The 19,094-nt window shown below is 49.2% G+C and overlaps 2 protein-coding genes across 2 annotated transcripts; one reads left to right on the top strand and one right to left on the bottom strand.

The window, feature by feature from the left end:
- Positions 1-132: 132 nt before the first annotated feature.
- Positions 133-19,001, bottom strand: P4HTM (prolyl 4-hydroxylase, transmembrane). Its single transcript, XM_062585412.1, has 9 exons — positions 18,756-19,001; positions 18,599-18,680; positions 8,285-8,475; positions 7,170-7,266; positions 4,799-4,961; positions 2,984-3,169; positions 2,367-2,457; positions 1,669-1,792; positions 133-486 (listed from the first exon to the last, which is right to left on the bottom strand). The coding sequence occupies exons 1-9, from the start codon at positions 18,999-19,001 to the stop codon at positions 269-271; spliced, it is 1,398 nt and encodes a 465-aa protein (XP_062441396.1). The 3' UTR covers positions 133-268.
- Positions 10,647-14,828, top strand: LOC134145670 (secreted frizzled-related protein 5-like). The gene is made up of 4 exons (XM_062585414.1): positions 10,647-10,972; positions 12,010-12,182; positions 13,542-13,631; positions 14,497-14,828. The coding sequence occupies exons 1-4, from the start codon at positions 10,647-10,649 to the stop codon at positions 14,826-14,828; spliced, it is 921 nt and encodes a 306-aa protein (XP_062441398.1).
- Positions 19,002-19,094: the final 93 nt, after the last annotated feature.

Raw genomic sequence — 19,094 nt, 5'->3', positions numbered from 1 at the left:
CCGCGTCCCGCAGCGCTCGCCGCCCATTGGCCGCCGCCCGCGCAGGCCCATGAAGCCCTCGCCGCCTATTGGCCGCGGCCCGCCCCGCCCCCGCAGCACGCACAGGCGGCGGCCGTGTCTCCACGCTTTATTGGCGCGCCCCGAGGCCCCGCCCCCCCGTCAGCGCGGGAAAAAGCCACGTGCGCGCGCGGAGCCGCTGCCGGCCCGACCCCCGCCCCGCCGGGCCTCCGCGCCAGGGGCTGGGCTGGGCTGAGCCACCGCCCCGGCCCTACAGCTCCACGTGCACGCCGCTGTAGGCTTTATCCACCGTCCACTCGCCCGGGACCCCGGCCTCGGCCCCCGCATAGCGCGCCATTTCCTGCTCGAACTGCAGCTGCCGCCGCCGGTTGGGGTCCACGTTGATCCAGTTGTTGGCGATCCACTTGGTCCCTCGGGTGACGAGGCAGCCTCCGTGCAGGGCGAAGTCGTCCAGCTCCCCCACCCAGCCTGTGAGCGCAAAGCAGTGTCACAGGGCGGCAAGGAGTAGCATCCCTCCACCTTAAGGCTACCAAAGCCCAGCAGCAAGGAGGAGTGTGCCAGGGCAGAGTCCCAGAGCATAAACAACTGCACCTTGCTGCCAGTCTCCACTCAGCAGCAGGGGCTCTTACAATGTGTATCACAACTGCTGTTTTTCTCAACTCTTCCCAACAGCAGAGGCTGAGACGGAATGCAGGAGTGCTGCCACTAGGAGGCCTCTTGAGAAGTCAGACTCTCAAGGCCATGTTAGACATCACTTTTCTGCAGCTCCTCTATTTATAGGGGGGCCTGTGGATTTTCTCTGTCAGACTTGCATCAGCAGCTGCCTTCTATCTAGGAACAATTTGCTCATAAAAATAGTGCAACAGGGCTCTTACAGGACAATGATGGTCCCGACATTACTATCCAACAGTCCAAACGTTGGTGTTGCAATCTCCTCTGCGGATTTGCTAGAGATAGAAACACAGGCTGCTCCCAGGAGAAATGGGATACTACATGCCTTCTTCCCACCAGTGCTCACTGAACCAGTGTCACTGAAACACTCTAGAGTCATGCTCACCAACAGCCTGGAAGATCAGACTTTATCCCCCAGCTTGACTGAATGTCAGGGATGAGAAAAAATTGCACTGACCTTTGTGAGAAAAACAGCCACTCCAAGCCTATCATCAGGCTGCAGCTAAGCAATACAGCAGGGGCAAGCCCCAGGCACAGCAGAGCCTCACGCCACTACAGAGCTTATGGCCATGCTCTTCGTCCACCTCCCCTCCCCACCCCTTTGGGCAACACCACATCAGTGAAACATTTTGAATTGCAGACCAAGTTCCAGCAGGAGTTTCAGCTCACACAGCAGGAAGGAAGGCAGCTGGCAGTGCCTGGTAACAGCCACAGTCTTTGTTTGCTAACTAGTCCCGTTCCCCCAAAGCCATCAGGAGCCACTGACCTACTGCCTGTAAACAAAGGCCTCTCAGAGCCAGGAAGCTCCTACCCAGCTGGTGACAAATAGACTTGGAAGTTCCACCCCCCCCCTAGGGCAGCTACTACCCCTTCTGGCTCTCCTCTGAGAACCCAGCTACGACAAAACCCATAGAAGAGGGCTGTCATCTTGTGCAGCCCTATCCCTCCCAAGAGCTGAGTCCCGAAATGGGATGCTACCTTCTCCGTCCGACAGGTAGTTGTACCAGAAGACAGCAGTGCCTTGTTGAGGTTTCACTCGCAAATTGCCCTTATCACAATTTTTCCGAGTATCTCGCAGGTCAGTATCATTCTGGATCAGAGACTGACAAAAACATAGAAAAGGGATGGTAAATGGGTCTGCAACAAAGTGTACGGACCAGGCTGCCACCACTGCCAGCCATCATTCTGCCATCTGCTTGAATGCTCCACAGGCGCAGCTCTAGGCCAGCACTGGGCAGGATGGGGCTTTCACAGTCCATTTGGAGCAGCCAATTTCATCCCCGTGGAAGCCCATGACTGGTTCTGAGTAACTCCCTTTTCCTTAAAATATGGTTTGTCAGGAGAACAAAATACCTGCAAAGACTTATCTGATGAAACCTGCCCAGATACAAGCAAGCAGGATCTGCATTATGTCAGCAAGGGCCACAGTCCGCTTCACACATCTCTAAGTGGGGAAAGCTGCAGTTGTCAAAGCCCTGCACATCTTCCCTTGGCCTCTGAGCAAAAGACAGCAGGTGGAGCACAACCTTCCCACATTCCGACTGTGAAAGCTAGTGTCTGCCAACCTCACCCTCCAGACCCCTTCTGCAGCCACAGTAAATACAGGCATTCAAAGAGGGACTCAAAGCCAGGAAACAGTGAAATCCTCAGGGGTAACGAGTGGGAGAGTCATTTACCATTTCTTCATATGTCCTGTTATCAGCTATAGGAAAGACTGTTTCGCCTCCCCCAGTCACGTTGTTCAGGTAGAACAGAACTGTCACATAGCTGTAAGAGAAAATGTGGAGTAGCGATCAGGGGACACCACTGGAACAACAGATGTGTGGCGGCCATCCATACCCTGCCCCTCCATACATACATGCAGTGGTTCCTCCAAGACATCACAAGACACATGGTTTATATCAGCTTTTCTCCAAGGCCAAGACAAGGACAACAAAGCAAATTTCCATTCACACCACCGACAGTGCAATTCTGGCATCTGGTGGGGACAACCCAGCAGCTCGGCAGAACTAGCATACGCTGCTCTTCTCACAGGCCTGTAGACCTGCAGGATTCACCCACTTCCCCCTTCAAGCCCATTTAAGCCAGCAGTCTCCAGAGCTGGTTTCTGAGCCTGCAACCCGAGCACTGAGTCCCACACGAAGCGAGGAGAACCAGCTCTCCACACCTTTCTGTTAGCATGTTCCAGATAAGTCTTTTAAAAGCTTTCTTCCAAACTGACCACCGCAATGCCCCAACCAGATGTACAACACAAACACTGTGCCTTATCCCAAAGTTTCAAGGCAGGGCTTACCGGCATGAGGTCTCAAAGGGAGCACTCTCATTGGCGACTAGCTTGGTGTGGCTGCAGGCAGTCTCAGGGAACACAGGGCCACTGTCCATGTGGGCATGGTAGTGCCCTCCTTGATCATACCGCACAACCTGGAGGGGCTCGCTGTGCTCCACAATCTCTGGGGGCAAGCGAGTCAGGCGCATTACCCTGGGGAAGAGGAGAGCAGAGCAGGTGAGGAGAAAGCACAGTTACCCTGGTCAGCTTCTACTCCCCAGCACCAAACAAATCCAGAGAAAGATAACCCCCTTCCCCAACAGACCGGACAGACGGATGGGCTGCAGCAAGCATGCCAGGAGATAACTAGGTCCTTACAGATCTGTTGGACCATCAGCATCAGCTCAGAAACTCCTCGTCAAGGTTAATAAAAAACAAAAACGAAGGGTGCATCTCCAGCTGGACTGCTCTCAGGAAGATTGCTTGCTCAGAAAGATCCCTTCTGTGTGTGTCCCTGGAGCCTTCATGTGCCATCTCATTGCTTCTCTGGACTCCTGCACACCACCTACAGACCTCGGGGACAGTTAGCAAAGCAAAGGGCTCCTGCTGAGAGTGAAGGAGAGACTAGCTCTAGGAATATTCTTGTCACCTAACTCACCTTTCCCTGTTGCCTTTTCAACAGCCTCCCCCCAGGGCAGAGGGGCATGGGAAGTGATCAAGGAGACCGGAGCCCTTCTGCTCTGGGATTTTTCCGCTGCTACATCTGAGATCATCCCCAAGGCAGGCAGGTACCTCTCGAGACCTGCCAAAGAACACTTAGAGCTCTGAGAATCCAGACGGGTGAAGCCCTCGGGACAGGAACAGGGTTGCGCAGCACTGAATCAGGATGGCAGAGCCCATCCAGGCACTGCATGGTCCCATGGAGGATTTTAAGAGCCTCCTTCTGCATCAAGTTTCCACTTCCGCACAGGCATTCTAGCAGTGACAAACCAAACTGTGTAAAAGCAACATGCTGACGCTTGTGTGCCCTGGCTAGCTGGCACAGAGCCGGTGGCACCCTCTGTCTCTGCTCTAATCAAGACAATATGCAACCCCATTCTCCCTGTGGAGCGTGCTGAAGAAAAGGAGCAGCCACCAGCCATTTTCAAGCCTCAGGACAGATTTGTTCGGGGCAAGGACCAGCACCAAAAGAACAAGCGAGTCCCCAGCCAATTATCTGAAACTCACCACAGCTAAACGATTTGGCCTGTGTGCTGGATTTCTTTTCCCAAACTCTTCCCAATAACCAAATCCAAGATGAAGGGAAAGATGAGAGATTCTACCATGTGCCATGAGGCGCCCTGTTAGGTGTGTGCCCAGAGGATTACACTAACTTAGCTCACTTTGAATAAAATCATGCTTGTTAAAAAGTCAGTTCTGAACAGCTAAGACAGACTTCAGTGAAATGCATGAGTAACTAAAGCAAATGACAGTAACTACTGGCACCCAGACAGCACTGGAAATGAACAGTTTCTCTCAGTGAGCTCATTTACTAATTGGAATGAATTGTGTCAAATAATGCCAAGTCCTCTTGGTTTTATAAGGCTGTTCCCAAAAGTGAATGGAGATGTTGAAAGATTTGATTTTTTTCCCCTTTTCCACAGGACAATACAAATTCTTGTTGTAATGAAAACCTCTTCTCCCCGTTTCATGCCTGTGTTCAGTGCTCTTTATACTCCAAAGGCTTTCACGCAATTAGGAAGTGTGAATATTAACAAGTCTCCCGCTACATCTCCCAGCACAGGTGGCCTTCATGTCTACACAAGCCGGCCTGCCGTTTGTCTGCTTGGTCAGAGCCCTTACCTTTGCCGTATGGCTCTCATGACCTGGTGCGCCCCCTCACCCTGGTACAGCCAGGTGTGCTGGCTGTTCCGCACCAGGTCACTCATCTTCACTTTCTGAGTTCCCATGTATTTGTGGAAATCACGGATGTTCAATTGTTTGAACTCCTCCAAACTCAGCACACCTATGGGAAGAGAACAAAAAGCAGGATGACTCTTGTGCAGCTACCTGTAGGTAATGGTTCTTCATGTCCTGAACTCAAAGCTGTCAGCTGAGGGCATTGTGGAAATTGCCTTCCTCAAACAAACACCGTTAAGTGTCCACCACTGTAGCTCACCAAGGGCTGCACCTCACATGCACAAGATTACAGACCCCAGCTATGCCTGTAGCTGAATGGAGAGCATGCAGCAACCTGCAGAAGTGAACCTTCACCTGCAGTGGAGACTCAGAATTGGGAGAGGTAAAATACAATTTTTAACTTTAAAAAGCTCCTAAAACACAAAACAATCCATCAGAAAAGAGAAATTACCACGGTTTTAAAACATGCAATATTGTAGCTAAAAATCTGTGTATGCTGACTCCTCAGGGGGGGCTTGTTACTTAAATATTTAAATAGACATGTTTCAAAACAGAGTGGGACACCCCAGTCCACATTTTGTACAAGATCTTGTAGGGTTACTCTGAAAAAAACAAACTCAAATCAATAAGCAGGAGGTTCTGCATTTGTATAATTAAAAGACATGAGAGAGAAATACAACAGAGCATGATCTGGCATAAATAAGCGTAACAGAAATGTGAGAGGTAAAAAGTAGCTTCTACTAAAATGGGTATTTCTTGTTTGACTCAACTGTACTTGGGCAAGGGATGGATTTTTGCCTTTGCCAACTTCAGAAAATCCTTACCGTTTGTTCCTTCTCTGTTCTGGAGAAGAAGGGAAGTCCGTCACTGAGGACCGGGTCCCCAAGACCAGAGCATGCAGAGCACTGCACTGAGCAGCCCAGCAGTGAGCACACATCCAGACACCTCGCAACATGTTTAACTTCAAACTGGAAGAACAAAGTGCCTGCAGGACCTAGTGCCCATGCAGCAACTCCCTGGACTGCGAATGGAGCTCACTCAGGCAGCAAATATGCTGCTGCTGCAATGCCAGTGCTGCTTCCTGGGCACAGAGCACCCTCAGGCAGCCTGGAGGAAGGACCAGTCACTGAGGTCAGCCTAGGACACTGCCCCAGGTACCGGCAGTCATGACCATCTTATTCACCATTATTATATCTAGCTCCCCGCTCACATCTCCCTGTCCCCACTTCCCCTTACTCCCTATGGTCTTTGATGATGCAGTGCCACATCCAGGTTGTGACCTGGCTGCTCGGTGTCACGAACCAAAGTAACAATGGAGGGAAGCAGCACTCTGGAAGCAAGGTCCTGCCAAGAGCGCTTTAACAGGACTTTTCATTTATTAATGTCCAGAATGGTGGAAAAAGCCACTGACGACTCAGTCATCCGCTCCTATGCCTGCCAAAGAATGTCATCAGCCCGGAGGAGCCGGGCATGAGGTGCCCTCCGGATATTTAGGCATTCACATGGATACTGCTTTGACTCCAAAGCAGCTCCTCTCGAGTAGCTCTTGACGCCAGGCCACTGTGGTGCGCACAGCCTGTGCATTCACTTAATTTGATTAGGAAATGGAGAGTTGCTTAATTGAGGACACACTAATTAGAGCAGCAGAGGTTAGTGTGCATGTCCGGGCCAGCGGGAGCCCTTGGGAGACCAGCGGAAGGAGGAGCGGAAGTAGCTACTTGGGACACAGACTCTGCAGCAGCGGGAGGGGGGCAGCACCAAAAGCTGACCAACAAGACTCCACATCCACCTGTTCTGCCCTCTCTACCCAGCCAGTGAAGTTCAAAGCAGCTCTCCCAGCCTGCTGCAGAAGTCTCCTTGAAAATGAAGGAGTGAATGGAGGAAGTGCCTTTAAACCTGGAGCCCAGAGAACAAGAGCTACACCATGAGAGATGGTGTGGCCTCACAGGCCAATGGAGCAGAAGTGCACCTTGAATATCCTGTTATGGCAGGGCACAAATGAAAGCAGCCCTGACATGGGCTTCTGCAGGGACCAGGAATGCACAGCTCTGTGTTCTGGTCCCAGTTCTGCAAGATCTACCCTCCTGAACAGGCAGGGGGACCAGTCTACCTCTAAGACTGGTGATGAAGGGGTGGGAGGTTTATGCTGATTCTACTTGTCTGTGATGGTCTCTAAAGTGGCATTATTTTGCTCTGAAGAACACATCTAGCAAAACAGGCCTGGTCCTGGACACACCTCCCGCTCTTCCCTGCGGCACTGTGTGAGGTATCCAGTGCGCTGAGGACAGAATGATCCCCACGGAGCTCCTCTTACCGTTCCCATCAGGATCGGCCTTGACTGCAGTGTACATCTCTCGGATATTTTCAGGGGTCATCCACCTGCCATTCCCAAGGCGGGTGTGGGTCAGCACCTGAAATTCAGAATTGGGTCAACACTAGGCACTAGCTTCTAGCACTAACGATTCCCTGCTTGAGGCCTGGTGAAATCTCCTCTGAGGAACGGCAGCCAGCCAAACTTCAGCACATCTCTGCAGAAAGATTTGAGTGGGAAACTTTTGGCATCCACACCCGCAAAGATTTCTGCTGTTATTTCCAGTTTAGGCCATGGCAATTGACTGCTGGGACTCAGTTAACCAGTCCTTAGACAAAGAGAGACAAAGAGTTCTTTCTCCTGAAGGGAAAGTCAAACTACTGATTACAAAAGTGAATGCTTTTACTTATCTGAGATAAGGCCTTGGAACGAAACGCTTACTCTCCAAAGCGACATAGAAATGTAGTACGCTGGAGGGCTCTTTGTAAGCGCTGGCCTCCAGAGATACGAACCTTCCACCAACTCGTCCCTGGCGCCAGTTCCCCATACTGCCACAATCTCTGTTGCCCACATGACAGTATGCGTCTCCAGCCCCATCTGAGATGGGAGTGTGGGAAGCAAATTCTTGACCTGCCAGGGCTTACCCCAATCTAACCTGCCGTACAGAACAAGGGCGCTGAAAAGCTGTGTGCAAGGTGCTCCTCCCAGGCTCATTAATGAGTGACTTTGCTGACTTCCTGTCAGTTGTGGGAAGGTGCAGCCAGTTCTGCTGCAGGCTTCACAAAACTGTGACTACAACACTACAAATTCACTTCACTAAGACACCTAGAAAGAAGAAATCCACAGCATACGGAACATTTTACCCAGCGTATTTGAAACAAACACTTTCCTGGCAGGGATTATTAATACCTTCCAGCAGGATTACAACACCTGCACATTTGCCCAGAAATGTCCCTTCCATGCTGAAGTCCAGTAAAGATTCAAATCATAAAATTAAGGAAATACTTATCAGTGTACACTGAGGTCCGACCTGCTCAAATACAGAAGTAATCAAGAGCCCACAGGAGGAGGGGCACAGCCAGAGGAAGCCTCCCCAGGTCTGCCACCCTGCACTCTACCTCTTTGAGTTGCAGCTGCCCATCCTGATTGTGGTCCAGCAGATTGAAAATATCCATCTGGCTGATTTCTATCATTTCCATGGCTTCCTCGTAGTCATCTGTTGGTAGGATCTGGCTTTTCTGCAGCCCCTTCAGCTGTGCCAGATGGATGATCAGCTTGCATTCCTCCTCTGTCAGGAAGTCTGGAATTTCTGCAGCAAAAATGTGAGCAGCAAGAGACTCAGGCAACTGTTATGGCGAAACTCCTACCAACGGCAGGCCACTCGAAAACAAAAGAAAAGGAGGAAAATTTAGAAACTTCCCAAGAAGTCGGGGAGGGGGGGAAGGGTTGAGACATTCAAGCACATCCATCCTCCTACCAGAAGAGCTCTAAAAGAGCAGACACTGCAGGAGGCAGGTATTTTTACAGTAGCAGTTCTTAAACACTTGGATCCTCAGATCACAATAAACCCTTAAACCTTCTTGCAGAACTCCACAATAGCCAAGGGAATGAACAAACATGTGCAAATCACTGCATATTATCACTTCAAAGGGTTATATGTGGATCACAGTCTGGGCACTGCAGCTATACAGGAAGGAAAGCCAAAAATCTCTACAGTAGGAAACACAGTGGCCAGGGTTTCGGGCTTCCTTGCTCTCACAGACAGAGGACAGCATACACCACAGACCCACTCACCTTGCAAGGAAACCTGGCACAAACGGTGCTCTGCTATGAAACTCAAACTGCAAAGAGCCAACTTCCAAACTTATTCCCACTCACCCCCTTGATCCCCCATTACAAACAGTCTTCAAAGGTATATGGAAGGGGAACATACTGCACATTCTGGATGCCACGCTCCATCCCCAGGTAGCACACCAACACCACTATCCCTCCTCTAGGACACACCACCAGCAGCAATCAAGCAAAACCATGATCCCAAGCAAATTTAAATTTAGAGAAATCCACCACACACTATGAGGCTAAGAGATTTCTAGCAGCATGGTTACGCTGGATATGCAATCGTACTTGCAAAATGCTGGCAAGGTCCCATACCATAGTCCAGCTACATTGTGGTCCAGCAGGTTGAACACAACCTTCTGGCTGATTTCTGTTATTGCTATGGCAACATCTCATTATCGTCTATTGAGACTTTTGAAGAAGAGGGAAAGATCAACCATCAACGCAGGGCAAATATAAGTGTTCTTATACCTAAAATCCTGCTCTCCAAATCACAGCTCCCTAGCATTTCTGCAGGTATGTGCCAAGGACACGTTATATCCTAACCATAGCAGCATTCCACAAAGAAAAAAAAAAGAAGTTAATTACTTCCATGACCTTAAATCAACTCTAAATGGTAAAACTGTCAATAAACAGTTGACTTCTTGCTAAGTACAGACAGCAATTAGCCCTGTAGAAAACACGATGTTGCTGGGTAGCCCCAGCAATACAATGCAGCCAGTTGTATCCATAACATCTTCTGAGGAAACAATTTCCGTCCCAGGTGGTAGAGTCTTTCTAACAGAGGATGCTTCAGAGCTGAAACTCCACTGTCCGGTTTGCAGTTAATGGCACAGCACTGGTTAAGAATTAACTGTACACAAGCAACACTCCCAGTATTTCCACTTCCTCAAACTGGGCTAAAATAATGAAAGCTTCTGGAATCTTAATTGCATGCAAGAGGAGGCACAATCTCTCTCTTTGGCTGTAGTAACAAGATCCCAATGAAGGTTAGCAGTCTTGCTAACCAGAAAGGACTTTATTTCGCACAGGTTGCAAGGTGAGAGGTTTTCCAATTAAATGCTGGCAATCTTCTGTGCAAACAACCTTTCTCCACGGTTGCAAATTAGTTCCTCTCTATCCAAAGCTCTCTGAAACAGTTAACTTCTGGCTGTGAGACCATCCTGTCTCTCTGCCTACTCAACAATAGATGCAGCTAAACAAATGCCTCCTAATTGACTTTGAGCAACACTTGATTGCTTTTACAAAAAACAAAAGAGGGGAAAACATTGGGGTTTATGAAATAATGCCTAATCCTGGAGCAAGAGAAAGGGGCTGGGTTGGAGCACTGGTGTCAAACTGAGATGCAATCTCAGCTGAAAGAGCCCCAAGACACACGGGCCAAGTCATTCATTCCTCCCCAACTGCCCTCATTTCCACACCTGCTGATCTAAGCCAAACCCCTGCTAAAATCTAAACAATCGGGGCCGCTGGCAAATGAAAATTGGAGCATTGTCTTCCCCATGAGAGCTCTGAAAGGGCTGCACTTAATGAGGATGGACAGACAGAGAGGTGGCTCGAAGGCTATAAAAGGCTTCCCACAGGCAGGAGCTGCCCAGTCTGGGGTGCGCGGTCCAGTTCATCTGCTAGTGGCTCGCTCCGAGCATGGTCACGGCCCACCGCAGGCACCCCTCGAGGTCGGGCAGCCCATGGCTGCTGGTTCTGCTGGTGCTTCTGCTGCTCGGGGGCTCTCCGGGCAGCTGGGCAAGCTACCTGAGAAGGTCCTCCATCTGCACGGCCATCCCCAACAGCATGGCCTTGTGCTACGACATCGGTTACTCTGAGATGAGGATTCCTAATCTGCTGGAGCATGAAACCATGCCAGAAGTGATCCAGCAGTCCTCCAGCTGGCTGCCCTTACTTGCCAGAGAGTGTCATCCAGATGCTAGGATTTTCCTCTGCTCCCTCTTTGCACCAATCTGCTTGGACAGGTAAGATTTTTTTTGCAAGTTTTTTTGGTTGTAGCAAGGAGCACTTCCCACAGCGCAATTGCATTTGCCTCTTGAGAGAAAATGTGTGAAATCTGATCATTGCAGTCATTTAGCAGCAGTCCTGCCCCGCTCAGTGAGGGGAAATGGGATTACTCAGCAGGGATCTTCCCTCTGAAAGCAAAACATGAACATTTCTGAAGGGGAAATAGAAATCCTGTCAGATTACCAAAACAGCCTTTTTGGTTTATCAAATCAAAATACATCATATATAAACATATTCATGTTTTCAATTATCTTGGAAATAGCCTTTCTACCCGCTGACCATGGTGGTCTTCATCTCATATTCTCGCGTTTCTGTTGTGCACAAACTCAGCTGGCCTCTCTCGCTTTGCATACAACGCAGGTGCACTGCTGCCCGCCCGCAGAGTCGTTTCATTTTACAGGAGCAGTACCATTGAATTCCTCTGCGGGATTTCCCTGGTTTCCCACCTCAGACATTGCTCCCATTTGCTCCTGTGCACCCCTCATACACAACACATCAGCTCACGGGAAGCCGCACACTGCCATCCATTCCCCAGCTTTGCCTTCAGCCCTTACACCTCTTCTGCATCCTTCACCGCTACCTCTCTCCAGCCATACAGAGCCTTTCTCAGTCTGCAAGTGACTGCAGCACATACAAATCCTCATTTTCGTGGCATAGGCATCAAACTACAGAGCTGTTAAGGAAATCAGGTATCTAATTAGGCAGCTGCAAAAACAAGCAGCTGTTGATTGCACAAATACAGAAGATCCCCGGGGGGAAGCAGGGCTTCTGGAAGCAAGCAGCCTATACCAAAAAGCCTGCTCCCATCTCACTCCCACTCTTAGAAATTGTTCATGGATTTGAGTGTTCAAAATACAGCAAACATCCCACAGCACTGCCAGTACTGTGGTGCACAACACAACCCTGTGAGGTGGACAGCAAGGTGACAGAGCTCAACCCTCACCTTGCTGTAAGAAAAAATCCACATTTGCTGCCATCCCGATTCCCTCCTCAGGCTCATCTACCCCTGTCGCAGCTTGTGTGAAGCTGTCAAGAGAAGCTGTGCACCCGTCATGGCTTGTTATGGTTACCCATGGCCTGAAATCCTGAACTGCAACAAGTTTCCTGCAGATCACGAGCTGTGCATCTCAGCAGTCTCCACTGATGAAAATTCCTCAAGCAGGAGAAGTAAGGTGTTTTCCTCATTTATTTTCCCACATGTAACATTGAAAGGTGAAAAGATGGGCCTGTGCCTTGTGTTCCTGATATTTCTGGGTTTAAGCTATACTAAAATACATATATATGTATATATATACATATACATGGTTTTGTTCTCTCTCGGAACTTCATCTGGGACTAGAAATTTAGTGTAACGTTGACTGAAGCTTGTTTGCCCTCAACTACTGTGTTCATTAGTTACCCAGGACCAGCATTCAGCTGCAGTGTGAGAGTCCCCAGGCAGCGAGATGTCTGACCACCAGAGCTAAGGAAGTGCAGCCTTCATGTTTCTGTTATACCTAAAACTTAAAAAGCATACAAAAAGAAATGTTTATCAAACCTTCTCTTTAGACGTTAGGAAACAACACAAAGAGGCACAAGCTCCACTTAAACAACCTCTATTGTTCTGCAGACATGACTGGCACAAGAAAAATCTTGATGACTACCAAAATAAATTTGATTCAAATTTGAAAGAAAATACCCTGAAGGTTTTCTCTTTCTCGCTGCATTAGCTGAAGTGTCAGTGTTGCCGCATTTTTATATTATACAACTATTTCTATTGCCTAGGTGACAACACTGTTGCCTAGCAGGTCATACTGTTAAATGCAGTTAGTTGATAGCAATTTCTCCAACATGACTAAATGCAAATCCTGGTACTCAGTCCAGGAAAGGCAGGTGCTGAGCACCCAGATCAGTATTTACATAAGTGCTAGCTAACCTGGCAGCAACAAACTGCCCTGGACAGATACCCAAGTGGTATTCCCCTTCTCAGATACTTTAGTCACTGAAGTATCTTGAGGCACCAGACTCTGAAAATTATTGTGCAGATCAAAAAAAAAAAAAAAAAAAAAAAAAAAAAAAAAAGAAAAAGAAAAAGAAAAAAGAAAAAAGGAGGAGAGTAAGAGAAAGAGGAAGAAAAAGGGAGCTCATACATTAGAAACAGATACTGATGGGAGACACTGGTGGAAGAGTTAACAGAAGTCAATGGAGAACAGATGCCTTATTTCAACCTCACTGGATGGAGCCTGGCCAAGGTTTTACTGTTTCATCTAAACTGATTTTTGTTGTTTTTTTCACTGCTACTGCAACATGCGGTGACAAACACAAGCCCAAGCAAGGCATGACAAATAGTGTCTGCAGAGATCCAGGCCACAAGGAGGCAGCCACAGCAGCAATAAGGAGAGCTCAAGATTTCCCATCCGGCAGCCTGAGCAGTCCCTCCAGGGACCGAGTAGCTCGGGGGAAGCCACCACTCTCAGATCTCAAAATGGTGCTACGCCTTTCGCAGTAAAGTTTGAGGAGGTTATTATAACTAGATTTCTGTTGCAGCAGTGCCCCGAGCCAGCTGCAAGGATTGTGAGCTCGAGGAGGCCAGCACTGCCAGGGAGATCCTGGAGAACCTCTGTGCCAGTGATTTTGGTGAGTGCGCCCATCTCTTCTCAGTCGTTGGTTTCCCCTCCAGCAGCCAAACAGTGGCATGCACTGAAAATGGCTTTGCCATAAAAACTTGACTGGAAGGAATTTCATCTTTTGCAGAGATTTTTTTCAGTTCCAAATTTACCTGCTAAGCAACAGGAAGGCTCAGCTACACGGTGTGCCAAGGGCAAAATCCTGCTTTATTTCTGTGGAGTTTTGTTTGTTTTCAGTCCGTGGCTGCTAAACATAAGTACTACCCTGGTTTTCCTGTAGAAACCAGCATTTGATCCATGTCCATAAAAACCTTTGACAAACTCCATGTGAGCTGTTTCAAACTTCAGCATTGGCCCTGGCAGCGCAACTCCCCCTTGCCCAGCTGGAGCAGGTGGCAGCACCAAACCTGCAAAATTAGCTGACACAAAGTTTGCAAAATATTCTTCCAAATTCAGGCACACAACCTTCATGACAGCAGAGAGTTAAAGCCCTGGCCAGCTGGCAGTCATGTCATCTCCTGAAATCCCACCTCAGAGAAAAGGAAATTAATTCATATGAGACCAAGTCTGGATGCATCCACCTGCTTGTGCTGCTGCTTCTTGCAGAGTTTCTGCCCGTGTAGTGATGTTGATGTGCCTTTTCTCCACCCTCATGAGAAGTGGAGAGAAAAGAATAGTTTCCAGTGCTGGAAAACTAACCTCAAATGAGAACTTTTACAAGTTTACTGCAATTCTATGTGCTTGGATGGATGTGTCACCACTTTACAGAAACAGCAAGAAAGCCTCCTGTAAGGTGACTGAAGTGGGTAAGAGCTAAGAAAGGTAAACAGAACTAATATCTGTCTGTCTCTCTCTCCTTTTTCCCTCTCGCTAAGCTGTGAAAATCAGGATCTTCAGGAAGAACACAACAACAACCGTCTCCGACTTCGACCTGGACCCTTCCCGGGTGGAGGTCTTGAAGCACGGCCCGCTCCTCCGAACTGAAATCCCCGCCAGGCTCCAGCAGTGGCTGGACATAGATGCCACGTGCGCTCACAACATCATGCGAGGCACTCACGCAGGCGTCTTTGTCGTAAGCGGGGAAACGCAGAGCGACAAAGTCGTGGTCAACAAGGCCTACGCCTGGCACAAGAACAGGAACCTGCACCAGGCGGTGCGGAGATGGAAACATCATCGCTGCCCGGAACAGCCTGGCAGGAAGGTCTGAAATCTCCCTTCTGGCAATAAGAAACTGCTCCCTTCCCCACAGCTAGAAAACTCCTTTCTCCAGCAGTTGGGGGTTTGGAGATGTACAGTCAATATTTTTAGGTGATTCAAAGCAATTCATAGTCAGCATAAAGGGTCTCACTACAGATCATCTCCCTGAGAGATCACTGAAATTGTTTTAACGAGACAGAGCTTAAGGACAGAGACGCGCCGGACTCCTCCCTCAAGGTGCTGCAAGTCCCGGATTTATGATGGACAGCTCTGCGTAGGAGCAAACATTACAGTAAAAGCGAACTGAGAGCTGCAGGTGAGCACAAACTAGAAGAGACCTGTCACTACAATTCCCGCTAGTTCTCGTAATCAAAGTCAGTAACCATTTCAGCTGCAGTATTTGACTCTGAAACACTGATGCTGTTCAAGTGCCTGCTTGCTTTACGTCCGGAGAGATTACACAAAAGTTACCTTCACTGCTAAAAGATGCTCTTTATTTAGTGGAACAAATACTTGATTTCTGAGTAGCCTGTAGTGCATTAAGGGGGGAGGGAAGGCAGTGCCTAGCCCCTTAAAAAAACGAAGGCTAAACTCAGCTCGTGAGCAATCAGTCAGGCTGTTCCTACAGCTTGCTGCTCTGAGTGTTAGAGGTATCAGCACAGGTAAAAGGAAGTGGCCATTCTGGCGCAGGAAAAGGTAAAGGTGGCTGAAGATTCTCACATAACAGGGGAAAACTCTTTTTTTACATTCAAAATTCAATTTGGATCAAAAGATTCTGGTAACTGGGGAAATATTGAAGATATTGCAAGAGCCTTGCAGAGGGACTGAACTTTGGCTGTTTAAAGCTGTTTTGGTTTGCAACGGCAGCTTTGCTGGGGGTTCGGAGGTGAGCCCCAAACGCAGAGCCCAGCAGGGTTACCGCTGGGCTCTGCGAAACCCAAGACGCCGTTCTTTGAATTTCTGAGGTGGGAAGAAAAAAGAAACACTACACATCTGTTTGTCCTTCTCTCTGCGTGCAGGAAAGATAGAAAGGGTGACAAAACACAGTTTCCTGAAGTTCTCTGCAGATCACTCTCTAATCCAAGTAAGTACTGACTATAGTTACCTTCAGGGACAAATACAGCTATAGCTCTAAGCTACAGACTGCAAAACAGAGAACAGCAAATCCCAAAGTGAGAAAACATGTCTGATTTCTAGTATCTAACAAACCACCATCCATGGAAAGTTTTCTACACTGGATTAAGCTTAGGACTGAAACAAGGAAATCACAGGGGAAAACAGCTCTGAGGATAAACACATTCTTCCTTGTGCATGAAGTCTGCATTTGCAATTGTGGAGCCACTGGGTTTGACGAAGACACATTGCCTCCCTGTGCTCGCAAAGCACACCAACAACCCGCAACAAGATCTTCTCTTCAGATTTAGTGCCGGCTGAGATGAGCGCTCAGACACTCATACTGAAACTCAACTGTGCCCTGACATTTGTGCAGTGATTATTTCTATGCCCTGAGGCTCAGAAGAAAAACATAGTGAGATTTCCTATTTTTATTCCTCCCTGCTGCCTTGTCTTGCAAACTGCAGCCCAGTCTACAGAATCTGCTCCCAGGTGGTCTCTGTAACGGCAGTATCTTCTGAACAGACTGCATTTTGAAAACACAACAGAACACACAAAGCTCTGAAGGTTGAGAAGACTTGTCTGATATTTGTTTTCCATTAATAGGATTACTTGATTACTAGTGTTTCCTAACTAAAAAGGGCACAGATGGTCTGACTTACGAGCTTTAGAAATGACGTCTCATAGCCAGAGGGGAGAAAAAATAGGGCAGCGACTTTGTCATAGCTCCATGAAATATGCTTGGGTCCAATGCAGATGATTTATCCACATTTTTAAAAAGCAATCTGCAAATTCCCCCATGGCGTCCACTGCTATCCTCCAAAACACAAAGCTCACATTAAATCACTAATGAGGCATCCACTCTGTAGTCCCACTACAGCCTATTTTGCCTAACGCAAAGGTTACAGACCATCCACTTATTTCCTTGAACTGCCTCTCACAGGCCACAATGCTTTTTGTTAAATAAAATCCTCAGAACTTAAGAGCCCTTCTTTGCTGATGACTTTTGGTTTTGTCTATCACAACCAAGTTAAATACATGCTTCAGCTGATTTAAACAACAGTGATGCAACAAATGAGTTTTTAAAACAGTTGATTTAGATCAATATCGCTTGCATAGATAAAGAAGTCTCTGGAAGTCTTTTTAAGTCAGCGCTGGCTCCCAGCAGGTTCATCGGGGAGATAAGAGCTGTCTTGCAAGCTGACACTTCTAAATAAGGACCCTATCAGGGGACAAAGGAGAGACTTGCACAGAGACCCGTCTCTGCCCCCCGGAGGGTGTCTTCCCTGATCTCATCCGCAGAAAGCAAAGCTTCCCCCTGAATCTGACAGAGGCGCCAGAGTGACAAGTTAAAAGCTGCGGGATTACTGCTGCCTGCTTTTCATCAACTTCAGCACCTTCCTTGCAGGGCAGGGTTAGCTCTTTTCCATAAGCAATATCAGGGCAGAGAAGCTGGAAGCAGGAGCGATAGAAAAACCAGACTGATCCCCCCAGACTGCGATGCTGGTAATTATGTTGGTTTTGTGAACGCTGAAGGATATCAGTTCCAGATTTGTGCGTCTGTTTACTGAATGTCAGCCAGAAAACCACATAGGAATTTGCAAGCCATAAGTAGCACCTATATAGAAGCGATAAACAAACTTTGTGTATTTCTTACAGATACTTACTACATTAAAGGTGTTTAATAAGAAACCTATCTGATTTATGGCCAAGCTTTCAATCTGTATAATCTATTCAGAATCTAGAAAACTTTTTCTTATGTTTTTGCAAAAGCATCTAAAAGACCTTCAGCACTACCTCTTCAGAGGGTTTTCTACAACTTTACAGCATTAGGAACTTTGTAACCATTAGTGCCAAAAGATTAACTTGATATATTAGGCAATGGGCAAAAACTGAACCACAGGAACTTCCGCCTGAACCTGAGGGGGAATCTCTTCACTGTGAGAGTGACGGAGCACTGGAACAGGTTGCCCAGAGAGGTTGTGGAGTCTCCTTCTCTGGAGATATTCAATATATCAGGATATCTGGAGATATCCTGCCTGGATGCACCCCTGTCTACCATGCTCTAGGTGACCCTGCTGAGTGGGGAGGTTGGACTACATCATCTCCAAAGGTCCCTTCCAACCTTACTGATTCTATATTCTTAATGGATTTCCAGACTATAATACCTAGCCAAATGCTCAGTTAAGGAGACTTTACCAGTTACAGTAAAACGACAGGAAGGCAAAGAAGGCTTTAAATTATTTGCAAGAAGGATGCTGTGTACCTGTGCACGACTGAGCAGCCAGAGTAAAGGGTCAATCTAGAACAGCATGCAGACCGGTGGGAGACATCACGCCTAGCGGTCGCTTTGCTTATTCATCTCCTCATCATTGAAGCACCAACACTAAGTTACTTTGTCACCATTTATTACCAAAACTTTGGGGCTCTCTCGTCCTTTCCTAATATTCAACAGTTCCTGCAGCGTCCTCTTCGCCCGTCCTCTAGTCGCGGCACCTACGAGGCGGTCTGCAAAACCTGGGAAGGTTAAACCCGCCACCCGCCGCTCAAGGGGCGGCGCAGGAGCACGGCAGCGGGTTACCTCGGCTGCAGGGAGGCGCCGGTGACCGCCGCGCCGGCGGCTGGCGGCGGGGCCGGCGCGGCGGGGCCGCCGGGGCCGGTACTCACCGAAGAGCAGCGGCTTGAGGCTGAGGGTGCGCACGGCGTGGGCCCGCCCGGGCACCAGCTCCACCCGCTGCGTGTGGCCCACCTGCGGGGAGAGCGGCGGTGAGCGGCGGCGGCAGCGGCGGGCGGCCCCGGGCGCGGCCCCCCGGCGCGGCCTTGCCTTGATGCCCTCGAGGCGCGGGAGGGCGCGGGCGGGCGGCGGCGGCGCGGCGGCGGCGGGGGGCGGCGGGCCGCCGGGCTCGCCGGCGCTGAGGTGCACGAAGAGCAGCAGCCCCAGGACGTTGAGCACGTAGAGGTGCGCGAAGACCATGAGCACCAGGAAATAGGGCCGCGAGCAGACGGGCCGCGGGCGGCCCCCCGGCGGGCCAGGCAGCGGGGGCCCCTCTGCCGCCGCCGCCGCCGCCATCGCGCCGCCCGGGGCCGCGCGTCACCACGGCAACCGCCCGGCGTGCTGCGTCACGGCGCGCCGCCGGGGGCGGGGCCGCGCGCGCCCCCCGCG

This window comes from Rhea pennata, chromosome 12, assembly GCF_028389875.1.
Source record: "Rhea pennata isolate bPtePen1 chromosome 12, bPtePen1.pri, whole genome shotgun sequence".
Classification (NCBI taxonomy): Eukaryota; Metazoa; Chordata; class Aves; order Rheiformes; family Rheidae; genus Rhea; species Rhea pennata.
This window is presented reverse-complemented; position numbering and strand designations above follow the sequence as displayed.

Bases quoted from the DNA above. Each gene is read 5' to 3' on its own strand.
- P4HTM (XM_062585412.1), bottom strand. From the start codon at position 19,001: ATGGCGGCGGCGGCGGCGGCAGAGGGGCCCCCGCTGCCTGGCCCGCCG. The intron at 7,267-8,284 runs GTAGAGTGCAGG...TCTGAATTTCAG, and splicing joins GGCAGCTGCAACTCAAAGAG to GTGCTGACCCACACCCGCCT. The intron at 2,458-2,983 runs GTAAGCCCTGCC...TTTCTCTTACAG, and splicing joins CCCTTTGAGACCTCATGCCG to CTATGTGACAGTTCTGTTCT.
- LOC134145670 (XM_062585414.1), top strand. From the start codon at position 10,647: ATGGTCACGGCCCACCGCAGGCACCCCTCGAGGTCGGGCAGCCCATGG. The intron at 10,973-12,009 runs GTAAGATTTTTT...TTCCCTCCTCAG, and splicing joins GCACCAATCTGCTTGGACAG to GCTCATCTACCCCTGTCGCA. The intron at 13,632-14,496 runs GTGAGTGCGCCC...CCTCTCGCTAAG, and splicing joins CCTCTGTGCCAGTGATTTTG to CTGTGAAAATCAGGATCTTC.